Source organism: Xenopus laevis, chromosome 2S (genome assembly GCF_017654675.1).
Source record: "Xenopus laevis strain J_2021 chromosome 2S, Xenopus_laevis_v10.1, whole genome shotgun sequence".
Classification (NCBI taxonomy): Eukaryota; Metazoa; Chordata; class Amphibia; order Anura; family Pipidae; genus Xenopus; species Xenopus laevis.
In genome coordinates this window covers 165245485-165260396 of record NC_054374.1, presented here as the reverse complement: position 1 = coordinate 165260396, position 14912 = coordinate 165245485, and the positions used below count along the sequence as shown (strand labels likewise).

Here is a 14912-nt window from a genome sequence, read left to right as displayed (position 1 = left end):
ACACACAAGGATTTGACTGAATCTGAATCCTGCTTAAAATGGTCGAATCCCAAACTGAATCCTGGATTCGGTGCATCCCTAGTTTTTTTTACCCTTTTTCTTTTGCTTCTAAGTTGGAAGGTAAAATCCAGTCTGGCTGATCTGAGTTCTCACTTGCAGGTGAAGACTTTAGTTTCTAGGAAAGGCCGCCAATAAAATCAGGCTTCTTTGCTTCTGGGGTAACATGATTCTTTATTCCTTAATGATCCATTATGCAGTCAGTTAATATATCTGGTTTCATGCGGCCTCTAGTGATGTAACCCGGAGCCAATATACCCGGCCTCCATTTGTCTCCTCCTTACAAAGTGTAAGTGAATTTTTTACAATAGATATCAGGTGCTATATGCACCCACCCAGGGCCACCATCCGGGGGGGACAGTTGTCCTGTGCCCCGAAGGGTTTGTGTGACCTTGGCTAGTTTGTACTTTCAAAACCCCCCAATTTGGCTGGAAAACCACCAACCTGGCAACCGTGCCCAGCTATCAGAGAGTTTCAGACTTTGGAAGGGAGGGCCTCTCGTGCGGCATCGTCTTTCTCGGCCTTTTGGCTAAGATCAAGTGTAGCACTGGGCCTTTTGGCTAGGGACCCCTTCTTATATTTCTATGTGAAGAAGAAGAAACACTTGGTCCTCTGGTCTAGGCCGGGGAGGTGGAATCTTGATGAGGTGCTGTTCTCCCGAGATGGGTGCTTGATTCACTTTTTTGGGTCTTGCACAATAGACATGCACTTATTGCTGAATCTTGCTTCACTTCTCTCACCTCGGCAAGGGGGGATTCTTTATTCTTTTTCCGGCTGCCAGCTGGAGCCTTACCAAGACAATCAATGGCATTGCACCGGCACACTTCAGCACCTTTTTTGTGTTTGATTTGGTCACCACTGGATGGGTGTCATAGTCCCTTTGGCTGGACCCCAGGCCATGACTTATGCCCTGGCAGAAGCTTCGGCAGAACCCAGGGTAGACAGGACTCCCCCTAGCCACAAGGCGAAGGGGAGTCCAAATGACCATAAATGGTGGGGGATGGTGGGGCTCACCCTAGCTTCGGTGACGGTGGACCCACCCGCTCATGCTGTTCTTTCGGGGACACTTGGGCATCGGAGCCCATGCCTTCAGGTAGGACTCGGAAAGGATAATTCAATATTATCATCTTTACTGTAACAACTTTCTTGACTTTTCATTGGTCACTGAAGTTTAAGTCCTGTGAAAGCGGCATGGGGATTGGATAGGCTGATGGAGAAGTTTAAACTTGATCCATCCAATCCCTGTGCAGCTGTACCAGGACTTAGACTTCAGTGACCAATCGGTAGAAAGAATATACAGGCACCTGAGCTGCTGCCCTCCCTTCCATAGATTGCAACTCCCTGACAGCAGAGGGGGCTGGAAATCAATTAAGTCAAAAAACTCTCACCCGGCCACCAGTTATTTTTTTACTCTTGGGGGGGTGCTGCCACCAATAGTTTTTTAAAAAAATGTTTTATGTCTCGGACTGGCCTGGGGTGGGTGGAGCCCAGAAAATGTTGACGCATAGGGCCCCCCCAATTCCTGATAGCAGCCCTGCACCCACCCTCACCTATTATTGTCCATTATACAGAGCTGCCACACTGCACAGATCTAACAATAGAATATCAGTAGCAAACCTCCCAACTGTCCCTCTTTTGACAGCTCAACCCGCAGTCCCTCGTTTGTACTGGAAAGTCCCGATTTCTCTGCACTGAACAGCCAGAAAAGATACAATGTTTCTAATGTAAATGTGCCGTCTCCAAATATCATCTAAAGCAGGATTTCTGCTACATGTAAAGGCTTATTTGCTGCTATTATGTTAAAATCCTGGGAGGGCCCGAATGTTGCATTGTGGGTAAAAAACATTTGCATTTGAGTATTGGCGTACACAAGCCTTAAAAGATCCTACGGGAAAGTTGAAAGTGCAACTGTTTAATAAAAACATTCTTAAATGGGACTTTAATGTCATTTCTACCCTGTCCTTGCCCATAGGTTACTGCCCCCTATCTGCACATCGGCGCCATTGCAGCAATGTCTGTTCTTTCCTGGCCAGTGGCTCTGTATTTTATGAGAATGAGCAACGCAGGTAAGTTCTGCTCCTTTATTTTTCCACCTCTACACCCCCTTCCCCTGAAGCATCTTGCCTTATTATTCACACTGTCCTTATTATACACATTGTCCTTATTATACACACTGTCCTTATTATACTCACTGTCCTTATTATTCACACTGTCCTTATTATATACACTGTCCTTATTATTCACACTGTCCTTATTATTCACACTGTCCTTATTATACACACTGTCCTTATTATACTCACTGTCCTTATTATTCACACTGTCCTTATTATACACACTGTCCTTATTATACTCACTGTCATTATTCACACTGTCCTTATTATACACACTGTCCTTATTATACACACTGTCCTTATTATACACACTGTCCTTATTATACACACTGTCCTTATTATACACACTGTCCTTATTATACACACTGTCCTTATTATACACACTGTCCTTATTATACTCACTGTCCTTATTATACTCACTGTCCTTATTATTCACACTGTCCTTATTATACACACTGTCCTTATTATACTCACTCTTTATTATACACACTGTCCTTATTATTCACACTGTCCTTATTATTCACACTGTCCTTATTATTCACACTGTCCTTATTATACTCACTCTTTATTATACACACTGTCCTTATTATTCACACTGTCCTTATTATTCACACTGTCCTTATTATTCACACTGTCCTTATTATACTCACTCTTTATTATACACACTGTCCTTATTATTCACACTGTCCTTATTATTCACACTGTCCTTATTATTCACACTGTCCTTATTATACTCACTCTTTATTATACACACTGTCCTTATTATTCACACTGTCCTTATTATTCACACTGTCCTTATTATTCACACTGTCCTTATTATACACAATGTCCTTATTATACTCACTGTCCTTATTATACTGTCCTTATTATTCACACTGTCCTTATTATTCACACTGTCCTTATTATACTCACTGTCCTTATTATACACACTGTCCTTATTATTCACACTGTCCTTATTATACACACTGTCCTTATTATACACACTGTCCTTATTATTCACACTGTCCTTATTATACACACACTGTCCTTATTATACTCACTGTCCTTATTATACACACTGTCCTTATTATTCACACTGTCCTTATTATACACACTGTCCTTATTATACTCACTGTCCTTATTATACTCACTCTCCTTATTATACACACTCTCCTTATTATACTCACTGTCCTTATTATACTCACTGTCCTTATTATTCACACTGTCCTTATTATACACACTGTCCTTATTATACACACTGTCCAACAGTTACACCCAAGGCACCCATTGTACAGAGAGTAACTAGAAGGTGCAGTGCTGGGGAGGTTCCCCTGTATTTTTGGTAATGGGTCGGCCCAATATAAGCTCAGTACTAAGTTCAGGTTCTTGTGTCTCCCAACAGGTTTTCGGGTGCTGATATTAAGTCCTTACCTTGCTGCGCTGCTGTTTCTCTATCTCATCCCACTGGGCATGTACTCTCCGTGTATCAGAGCGGAAGGCACCCTGGGGCCCAAACCCAAACTGATCGGACATAGAGGATCACCAACAGTAAGCTCCAGTGTTTCAAAACTATATTTATTTTGTGATTTTTGAAGCCAGAATATAACTGGAATTTGGAGCTCAATCTTGGACTCAACATCTGTCACTTGTTCCGGATCCCTTCCATTTAACCTTAGCGGGAAACTCCTTTAATCGGGAAATAACTACATCAGAAGCAGGTCATGTTACTGCCGAGGGGCCCCAGGAGTTATAGGGGCCTAAGCAGGTCTCTGATTGGCATCTCATATTTTTTAAGACACAACTGCAAATGTCTTATTTCTTTAACGGTAGTGTCCTTTTAAAGGAGAACTAACCCCTAAAAATGAATATGGATAAAAATGGCATATTTTATATAGTGAACTTATTGGGGCTAAAGTTTGAGCTTGTCAATAGCAGCAATGATCCAGGACTTCAAACTTGTCACAGGGGGTCACCATCTTGGAAAGTGTCTGTGACACTCACATGCTCAGTGGGCTCTGATTGGCTGTTGAGAAGCTAAGCTTAGGGCTCGTCACTAATTATCCAGCAGAAAATGAGCTTCCCTGGCTGTAATATAAGCTGATGCTACAGGTTTGCTGATTATTCAATTCTGATGCTAATTGCACTGGTTTCTGTGCTGCCATGTAGTAATTATGTGTATTAATTACTAATCAGCCTTATATTGTGACATTTCTATTCTATGTGTACTGTATATTGTGAGTGGCTCCCTAAGCTCAGTAAGTGACAGCAGCACAGAGCATGTGCAGTGAATCAGCAGAAAAGAAGATGGGGAGCTACTGGGGCATCTTTGGAGACACAGATCTTTACTGCTAAAGGGCTGTGGTTGCCTTGGGCTGGTACAGAAGCACAAAACATCATGTACAATATTTCTAGCTTCTTCTTTAGTTAGGCTTTAGTTCTCCTTTAATGGCAATTCTCATATAATACTTTCTATGGTTTATTGCACCACTAGACTTTCTTGGCCCACAGCATAGTTAGTATAAAGTGTTCCTCAAGTCCAGATGTGTTTTGCCTCCACTGATTTTGTTATAGCATGTTGCTCATAGAGTGATAGGTCATTGGATGGGGGCCTAGAATTAGTGTTGTCATGTGGATTAGTAGTTCAGCAGCATCTCGATGGTTGTGGTTCAGACATGGCTGCTGTAAGGACTTCTCAGAGAAGGTCATGTTATGGGGGAGATGCATAAAACACTATATCAAGGGAAACTCCTGATTATGTTTCTTGCAGTTGGCACCGGAAAACACCCTGCTGTCATTCCTGAAGACCATAGAGAGCGGAGGAGATGGACTCGAGTCTGACGTCACATTGAGGTAACCCCACTAATCCCTCACCCTAAACGACCAATTCAGGAGCCTGTGGGTGTCTGATATATTTGATCTAGGAAGATAAATGCTGGGGAGATCTGCAGATCTTTGGCATCGCTGCACAGGGTATAGGGTTTATCTGCAAATGAGCGGATGGAACGGGGTCCATCGGGGGGATAATAATACACATGGCAGCTCCAGCCAAGAGCAACATTATGGACGTCGAGGAATGAGGAGTTCATATTGTTCTGCTGCTTATTCCTCAAGCTCATGGCTTATTCCTGCGCAGTGTTGTCTGTTCTTGGGGAAAACTGATTGGATAATGGTAATATTTGTTCAGTTGTCATTTACACCCTGGTAATGTGTTACTCCAAAGTGTCAGTCAACCAATCAGCAATTTGCTTTCATTGTTGTAACTGCACTGGGCTGGTAAAAGCCAATATCTGATTGGTTACAGAAGCAGGAGGTTAATCTTATATCCATAATGAACACTGCTGTGAGGCTCATACACCTCAGCAACCGCTCTGCCTCGCCATTCTGTCAATCCCTGCACTGGCTTCCGTTACCTTTCAGAATCAAATTCAAATTAATGACACTGACTTTCAAATCACTTCATAACTCTGTCCCACCCTACATCTCTGAACTCATCTCTATATACTCACCCACTCGCTTACTACGCTCCTCTACTGACCTGCTACTCAACTCTTCTCTCATTACCTCCTCACATGCTCTCATTCAAGACTTTGCAAGGGCTGCACCCCTCCTCTGGAACGCTCTCCCACGGTCTGTCCAGGCCCGGATTTACGGCAAGGCCGCATAGGCCCGGGCCTAGGGCGGCAAAAAAATAGGGGCGGCATGCCGCTCAGCCGCATTATGGGGACGCGTGTGTCCCCATTCAATTACAGCAGCTGCGCCGGCGTTTATTTGCCGGCGCGCTGGGAATGGGGAGGTGAGGTGGGCGCTAGGACCGCGCGGCCGCCTGGTAGGACCGCGCAGCCTAGGGGCGCCCCTTATTGAAATCCGGCGCTGGGTCTGTCCGACTTTCTCCCAACCTTTCTGCTTTCAAGAAATCTCTTAAAACGCACTTCTTTCGAGAAGCCAACCCTCACTCTTAACTTTCAAATGCAACACCACATACAATACCACATTTCTCACCCACTTAATTCTATCTTTCCCACTCCTTGTGTATTACTCCCTTCCCTTTAGAGTGTAAGCTCTTTCTGCATAGGGCCTTCCTCACCTTTTTGTACCTGAATTGATTGTGATATTTGTTACTCCATATGTTCTATGTATATAATTCATGTGATGTAGTTGTATAATCACGTTTACTTTACAGTGCTACGCAATATGTTGGTGCTATATAAATACATGTTAATAAAATCTTGGTAAAACAAGACATGGCCTATTAGCCGCATTCAATCGTGCACACTGCAAAAATAAATTAATTAAAAGTTAATAAAAAGTAATTGGGCATTTCTTGGATCCAGGTGCCATTATAGCTGCCATATAGTTTCCTTTGGACAATAAAACATATGCGCATCGTTTATTGTGTGCGCAGAACTCCCTGTACCCCAGCTTTCCCCATTATATAACTGATGATCTGCCCTTTGCCATGTAGCTATGACGGGGTACCATTCCTTATGCACGACAGCACTTTAAAGAGGACGACCAATGTAAAAGACGTCTTCCCCAACCGGACCAATGACAACGCAGCCAGGTTTACTTGGGACGCACTGGAACAGCTGAATGCTGGGACGTGGTTCACTAAGGTATGTCCCTTGTCTTATTTCTACCAAGACCAACAAGCATGGCCTCCTCTGATTGGTCTGTTCCTTGGGTGGCACTTGTGAAGGCCAATAACTGGCAGCTGATACTAGAACTTGAAAATGACATTGGGGACTTCTTCCTCCTGTCACACAACACAAGTGTCCTGCTGTTTCCTCTAGAACCGGCCATTTTCCTCGATGGGTTCCCTGTCAGAGGAAGAAGAGCAGCGGGCAGCCAATCAGTCCATATGCAAACTGTCCGACCTTCTACAACTCGCCAGCCGCTCCAACAAGACGGTGATCTTTGATCTGTACATGCCGCCGGCGGATCATCCCTACAGACAGACCTTTGTCAACCGGACACTGGAAGTCATCTCCGAGTCGGCCATTGATCAAAGACAGGTGAGAGGTTGTCTGTGCAGGGTAGGGAGGCACCGAATCCAGGATTCGTTTCGAATCCTTCTGCCCAGCCGAACCAAATCCAAATCCTAATTTGCATATGCAAATTAGGGGCAGGGAGGGAAATCGCGTGACTTTTTGTCAGAAAACAAGGAAGTAAAAAATGTTTTCCCCTTCCCACCCCTAATGTACATATTCAAATTAGGGTTCGGTATTCGGACGAATCTTTCACGAAGGATTTGGGGTTTCGGCCGGATCCAAAATAGTGCATTCGGTGCATCCCTAGTGCGGGGGAAGCCTTACAGTGCCCAACTTCTCATACACCGGAATGGGCGGCAGTCCTGCCAAAACACTTGGGGACAAATCATAATTTAGGGCAAGAAACAAGGAATTTGATTCACGTGCAAAGAACAATCCTTTCTTTCTTTCTTTCTTTCTTTCTTTCTTTCTTTCTTTCTTTCTTTCTTTCTTTCTTTCTTTCTTTCTTTCTTTCTTTCTTTCTTTCTTTCTTTCTTTCTTTCTTTCTTTCTTTCTTTCTCTCTCTAGATATATTGTATATTGCATAATAGATAGCTATGCAGTTGCACTTACTGTGCCTCTTATTGTTCTTAATAATCTGTTATTCTGGACCATGCCCCACTCTGACCCCCAAGAAAAGCTTTAGGAGCCCAGTGTTGCCTCAGACATATCCACATAATAAAGAAGAATATCTGATAGTAAAGGTTTTGGTGACTTTATTCCCCCAAGGTAGGGAAATTCTGGCACAGTAAGAGGTTCCACAGAATATCAGAATTAGAGAGATACTGAACCATAACCCATTCTTTGTATTTCTTGCCTACAGATCTTCTGGCTGTTGGATGAAATGAGGTTGTACGTTCAGTCGGTCGCCCCCGGGTTCCAGCAGACATATAGGATGAAGGCACCTGTAAAGGACCTGAAGGAGAATAACATAGTCAAGCTGAACCTGCCCTACAGTGACATGTCCCAGGAAGACATCAGGTTAATATGCAGCATGAGCAGGACAAAGCACAGTCAAAAGTGCTGGGACACTGGGTCCAGTTATAACCAGGACACCGTCTCTATGGAGATTATGGAATATGTGCAATTTATGTGCTTTGGTTACTCCTAATTCCAATGCCCCACAAGAAAGGGCACAGGACTGTCATTCAGATACAGTAGCCTCACCTTTTATCCTCCACTTTTATCCCATTCCAGATCTGGGTGATTTCTTAAACGTGCCCAGTTCATCTTTTGGGGAAATATTTGTTGCACAAGCTGGACCCATAAGTTGACAAGAGATAAGGAGCTTGTCTCTAAGTTTACAAGTACCTTGTTGTGGGTGTTAGTTGCTCCTGTATATACTTAAGGCTCCCGGGGTACAACATTGTCCTGTTTATTTCAGATTATACGCAGATGCCAACATCACTACCAACCTGTATGTGGTGAGTGAACCCTGGCTCTTCTCCCTCGCCTGGTGCGCTGGCGCTCATTCCGTCACAACTAACATGGTGCAGACCCTGAAACGCATGGACACACCAATGTTCCTCATGGTGAGCAGAAAGAAAAAAAAATTTTGATTGTGCTCTTCTGGTTGGTTGCTATGGGTTACTAGACCTGCCTTTTAGTACATAATGCCTACCAGTGTTTCTCTAGTTTCCCTTCCCGTCTTGAATTTAATGAGAAGCCTTTGCTCTTGTATTGCTCTTTATATTCTGTTGCTATGGGACAAGGGATAAACTATTGAGAATGTATATATAGAAAAGCACAGCACTCTACCCAACTATCTTTGTTCTAGTCTCATTCTACCACATTTAGAGGTGGTGCTGGAAACAAAAAAGTTTAGCTTATACAAAAAAAGAGAGAGAAAGTGTTTCCAATCAGCACTCGATGAGGTTTTACTAGTATTAAGTCAAACCGAGGGCATTAGTTCATTTGGCCATCCAACTAGAAACTCCAAACACCCATACTATTAAAATTTCCATGTTTAATTCATCATTTTAAAATATAAATGGTTAATACATGCAAAATTTCATGACAGTCCAAGTATCCGGTACAAATACATTGAGAGTAGAAATAAATTAATCAAGATTAGGGATGTAGCGAACTGTTCTGCGGCAAACTTGTTCGCGCGAACATCGGCTGTTCGCGTCCGCCGCAAGTTCGCAAACGTCGCGCGACGTTCGCCAATAGGCGTTCGCGTCAAAATCATTCGACCATTCGATCGCTAAAATCGAACGATTTTCGTTCGATTCGAACGAAAATCGTTCGATCGAACGATTAAAAATCCTACGATCGTTCAAATCGAACGATTTTCGGATGTTCGAAGTTCGCGAACAGTTCGCGAACTGTTCGCATTTTTTGCCGGTGTTCGCGAACGGCATTCGCGAACACATACTCGGCGGTTCGCTACATCCCTAATCAAGATGATATATTAAATAAATGCAGTTGATAAGTGAGAAAAATCAGGCTGGTAAATTCATTCCGAGCCGTTTTTGCTGATACTTCATAAATCCTGTTAAAAATGAAGGAGGAAACATGTCAAATTGATAAATATGTATTTGCTCCAAAGTTGCAGAAAATTGAAAAGTCAATAATGGCGTCTGTGGGGAAACATTATGCTATTGGTTAGACGCCCAATTAATGCAACGAATTCCGCTGCTATCAAGACGAAGACTTTCAATAGTGCTTGTAATGAATACACCGGGTTATCCGCTTGCTAGACACACAGTCTTTTTTTGCACTAACTCTTCCACGGTATCATAAAAAGTCCGATATCTCTGGTATTTCAATAGCAAAGTTCAATTCGCTGTTGTCAGCAGGGAGTATATTAGAATTATAGAGGAGAGCTTAGTATCCCACACATTAAGATGTCACCGCCATATACGTTACCCTCCGGTAGCCTGCTGGGATGTTTAATGCGGCTCAGTCATGAAGCTCGCCGTCCAGGATGCAGGGTATGTGTGGGCAGCCTTCTCCTTTATACAAATGATACTTAATGTTCTTTTTATCTCCCGACTGATTGTGTTCAAACTTAGCGTGGCCTCACTCTCTGCTGCAACTGTTAGGAACCGGAGCAAATACTGCCTCCATGTTAACACGCCGACGCGCGTTTCACCAGATTGGCTTCATCAGGGCGTAATGATGTCAGTGCCCAGCTGCTATTTAAGTCGCCTAAGGGTGAATTGCATCAAAAAATTAGCCAATGGGCTTAAAAACACTCGGCCCATTTACATATATACTTTATTACCACTTTTTATCTTAACTGCAACATTGTTACCAATGAGTGTTCGGAACCATTTTAACTGATGCTAGGTTAGTCGAAGGATTCCATTTATTTGGTATTATTATTAATTCACTATGACTACACAGAGAAATTATTTTTAGAAATATTCATAGAAATTAACAAAACTATTTATTTGACATATATCCTATGAAATTCAATCATTCATAACCATGAATCTGTCAAATTTGAGCAGCTTTGCACTTGATAGCAGGAATGGAAAAAGGGAAGTAAATAATTAGAATATCAAGAGGCAATTTACATGTTACAGAAACACGCCAAATTTAATGTCTTCATTCAGGCCATTAGGCCATTTTGTATTAAGTTCATAAATCCATTGCAGTTCTTTTCGTAATAGTATTTTATCAATATCTCCTCCTCTAATGCCCACTGTCACTTGCTCAAGACCTATTGCTCTTAGGCATTTTAGATCACCCCCATGTACAGAATTAAAATGACAGGCAACTGTACTTTTCGTAGATTTTCTCCTACTGAGAAGGCAGGTTGAAATCCGACTTTTTGTCACTTATATGAAGTGCCCTGGAGATTTAGTGGGGCTAAATGTGGTCTCGCCTTCAAGTGGCCCCAATATTTTGACATTCTATTGCATTGCTGTGTTTCAGACCCCAGAGAAATACAGATTAATGTGGATTCTGGCGGATGCTGTTTCGGTGCTGGTGATTGTCCTCGTGTTTCTCTTGCATGGGTGAGTTGTGTTCCCTCTGCTTTATCTTGTACATAGACACACGTGAATACACACCCCGGGGAACAACTGTCACTGCTTCATCGTATATGGAACATAAAACACTCTAGGTGACAACAGGAGAATCCTTTAGATAAAGGGAAAATAAACACAACTTCAGGGCGTTTGTAAAATATGAAAATTGATGGAAACTGTATATAAGTAATAACAGTAGCAGCTGCATAAAGGACATTTTTTAAGCCATTCATTCTTTAATAAACTTACAAAGTTTTATGGCTTTAAAGATATTCACAGCCTATTTTTATGTCCGTGGCTGAATCTGCTCATATGTATCATGACTGCCCTTCTTTAGGTGGCGAGAGAGAGGGTTACCCTGTTGCCCAGAATGCCAGGAGAATCTTAGCAGTGGGTTTTACAACACATTTAAAACGGGTAAGTACAAGCATAAAAGAAATACAAATAATTATGGTTTGTACGGTTCAGCACATTTGCATCCATAAATTGGAGTGTCCTTCTGATTTGTCACTTTAGCACATAATCCCATAGGCCCCAGCATGATGAATCGACATTCTGCCCTCCAACTAGGACAATTGCGGGGCAATATACAGTATGGTGTCTTAGAGCAACAGCAGATCACTATCCTGGATGAATATGGGCCTGAATAAGTATGAGCTTGGATGAGTGTGGGCCTGGATGATTGTAGGGCTAGATGAGTATGAGCTTGGATGATTGTGGTCCTGGATGGTTGTGGGCCTGGATGAGTATGAGTCTGAATGAGTATGGACTGGGATGAGTATGGGCCTGGATAAGTATGGGCCTGAGTATGGACCAGGATGAGTATGAGCCTGGATGAATATGGGCCTGAATAAGTATGAACTTGGATGATTGTAGGGCTGGGTGAGCATGGGCCTGGATGAGTATGAGCTTGGATGATTGTGGTCCTGGATGAATATGAGTCTGAATGAGTATGGACTGGGATGAGTACGAGCCTGGATGATTGTTGGTCTGGAAGAATATGGGCCTGGAGGATCGTGGGCCTGGATGTGTATGGGCCTGGATGAGTATGAGCTTCTATGTGTACTGGCCTAGATGAGTATGGTCCTGGATAAGGATGGGATCAGAATGTGTCAGTAAGGAAAGATACAAGCAGAGTTTGCAAACTTGTTTCAATATAATATTGGCCATTTGTCCATGTTTTGGGCCCTAGCAAGCAACTTGGATAATGTACTGTGTCTTATGGCTCACCAGAGAACCATGAAGCTGGGCTAATGGGACCCGAAATCAGCTAGCCATAATTCAGGGCTGAAATCATCCAGTGGATATCGGCTAACTGATTTCGGCTCCCATGTGGCCCTAGCCTAAAGAACTAGTCTTTACAGTGAGGCAAGTCTCCTTTCTCTCAGGTTCAGGCCATTTGGAGAAGACCACCAACATAAGAGAAGATGCTTTAGACATACAGTAGATAGAGTTAAAGAATGAATGTTTTGGTTTTTCCCCTTGCAGAGATAGACATGTCGGCCTCATCAGACAGTGAAGCAAAGAGTCTGCCTACAACCCCCAACATCAGAGAGGGGAGCATCGGCTCTGCAGAGAATTAATAACTGGGGCAGGGACCCCAAAATGTGATTTCCAGATGTGACCAAGCTATTGTACATCTCCCAGATGAAGAATCACACCAAGGGTATTGATATTATGCTCTATTGAAGCTTTGAGTCCCACCATGGGACCAGTCATCTGACATTGGACAAGTCTTGTTTTCCTCTCCAGGTCTTGTCGGACCCTACAAAATCCACTTCCATTGCGAGGGGGGGTCTTTCTAGTTGTACACACTGCTCAGACCTGTAGATTGTAGAACAGACAGGCTTTGCACATGAGTCCATGAGTTTTTGATTGCTCAACTGAGCCAGGACCTAGTGCCTCACTGATGTGGAACAAGCACAGGGTTCACCTTATGACACCTTCTTGCTGGTTGCTCTCATTTCACCACTTTCCCTCCAGCCATGGCTGATCGATCGGTCTTCATGTTTGTCTCGTACGGCAAATAGGCACCTGCTGCTCATGGAACCTGTGGGTAAAGGCAGAACATTTATCTTGGTGGTCACATTGTCTGTTTACATTGCGTCCTTATGTGCCAAAACAACTCCAGTGTTGAGCTTTTGTATTGTCTCTCTACAGAAGTCTCATTCTGATTGGAAATCAGTTATTGCTTCTCATACTCAGGAAAATTAATCAACTACCAATTTAGGGCTGGCAGGGAATGGAATTTGGCAGGGACGTGTCTCATGATAGAGAAGACCAAGAGGTAACCCACCAGCACACCTTGGCCTCTCAAAGAAAGCTGCTCCGGTGCTCGGGATGAGGGATCAACACCCTCCAAATTCAACAGGAAAAGGAAGAAATTGGCGGCATATAGGACATGCAAGCGGGATTAACCCTGCGTGTTTATTGAAGTGCAACGTTTCTGGGGCACGCGCCTTCATCTGAAAGGAGTCCTGTGTGTCCCGTTCATTTCTTCCTTTTCCATGATAGAGAAGAAACACAAGAACTGTAAGGCAGCAGATACACAAATACTGAGCTGCCCATTCCTTGTTTGTGGAACATTGTGTTATAGGCATTCCATCTGACTTCATTCCTGGGGGAGCCCTATATTTATTTCAGGCTTTGCACCCCTACTTGCTTCTGTTAATACGGTGCCAGGCTCATCTGGGTTGTCCTTTTCCAAAAGGCTGAGAAACAGAGGTGATTCTTTTCTTAATGCTGCTCTTCTCACTCTGCCTGGGGATCTCACCTCTCCAGTGCACAGACCGGTACATAGGGGGTCACTAGTTTACAGAACACAATTGTGCAAAATTCATTAAGGTCCTTGGGCTGAAATATGAGCCTGAACTTTTATGGCAACGTGTCCATTCTGCTCTTTCATATGAATGGTCTTTCTTTGGAGACACAGATCTTTACTGCTAAAGGGCTGTGATCCTATGAAGATACAGTATGTGCCCAGCACTAAAGGGGCGGTTCTCCCTTTAAGTTAGCTTTTACTATGTTATAGAATGGCTTTTCAATTGGTCCTCATTTTTTTTAAAATAGTTTTTAAATAATTTCCCTATTTTTTTTAAAATAGTTTTTAAATAATTTCCCTTCCTCTTCTGACTCTTTCCAGTTTTCAAATGGGGGTCACTGACCCCATCTACAAAACAAATGCTCTGTAAGGCTACAAATATATTGTTATTGTTACTTTTTATTCCTCATCTTTCTATTCAGTCCTCTCCTATTCATATTCCAGTCTCTTATTCAAATCAGCGCATGGTTACCAGAGTAATCTTGACCCTAGCAACCAGACTGATGAATTTGCAAACTGTAGAGCTGCTGAATAAAAAGCTAAATAACTCAAAAAAGTAATAGAAAATGAAGACCAATTGCAAACTGTCTCAAAATATTACTCTCTCCATCACACTAAACGCTAACCCCTTTAATGGCTGGCACAAATAGGAGGGAGTGATATTTTGACATTCAGGAGTTTACAGTTTAGTTATTAAATGAGCTTTGTATTTGTTTCCTGAGCATTTCTACTGTATATAATGTACACGCCAGCTCTTGGGTGGGGGAACCTCATGTGGGCACATCTGTGCTTGCCCCAAACAGGGTTTTCTTTTCCAAGTAAATAACAGGGTAACAGACACATGTTCATTATGGAGCGAGACACACTTTATATAAACATTCTTCTGTACTAAGCCCAATTCAGCAGAAACAGTCCCTAAGTTTGCTCATAGTCTGTA

General features: G+C 42.9%; 1 protein-coding gene across 2 annotated transcripts in view; it reads left to right on the top strand.

Moving 5' to 3' along the window:
* The window catches only part of XB877238.S (provisional ortholog of glycerophosphodiester phosphodiesterase domain containing 5 S homeolog), a 29312-nt gene extending 15090 nt beyond the window's left edge, over window positions 1-14222 (top strand). For both annotated transcript variants that reach the window (XM_018250418.2, XM_018250419.2), the window contains exons 7-16: window positions 2030-2123; window positions 3550-3695; window positions 4915-4997; window positions 6610-6760; window positions 6938-7159; window positions 7998-8155; window positions 8559-8706; window positions 11060-11142; window positions 11492-11571; window positions 12643-14222. In XM_018250418.2, coding sequence (XP_018105907.1) covers window positions 2030-2123; window positions 3550-3695; window positions 4915-4997; window positions 6610-6760; window positions 6938-7159; window positions 7998-8155; window positions 8559-8706; window positions 11060-11142; window positions 11492-11571; window positions 12643-12737 — 1260 coding nt within the window. In that variant the 3' untranslated portion in view covers window positions 12738-14222. The remainder of the gene's footprint in view (window positions 1-2029; window positions 2124-3549; window positions 3696-4914; window positions 4998-6609; window positions 6761-6937; window positions 7160-7997; window positions 8156-8558; window positions 8707-11059; window positions 11143-11491; window positions 11572-12642) is intronic.
* The last annotated feature ends 690 nt before the right edge of the window (window positions 14223-14912 follow it).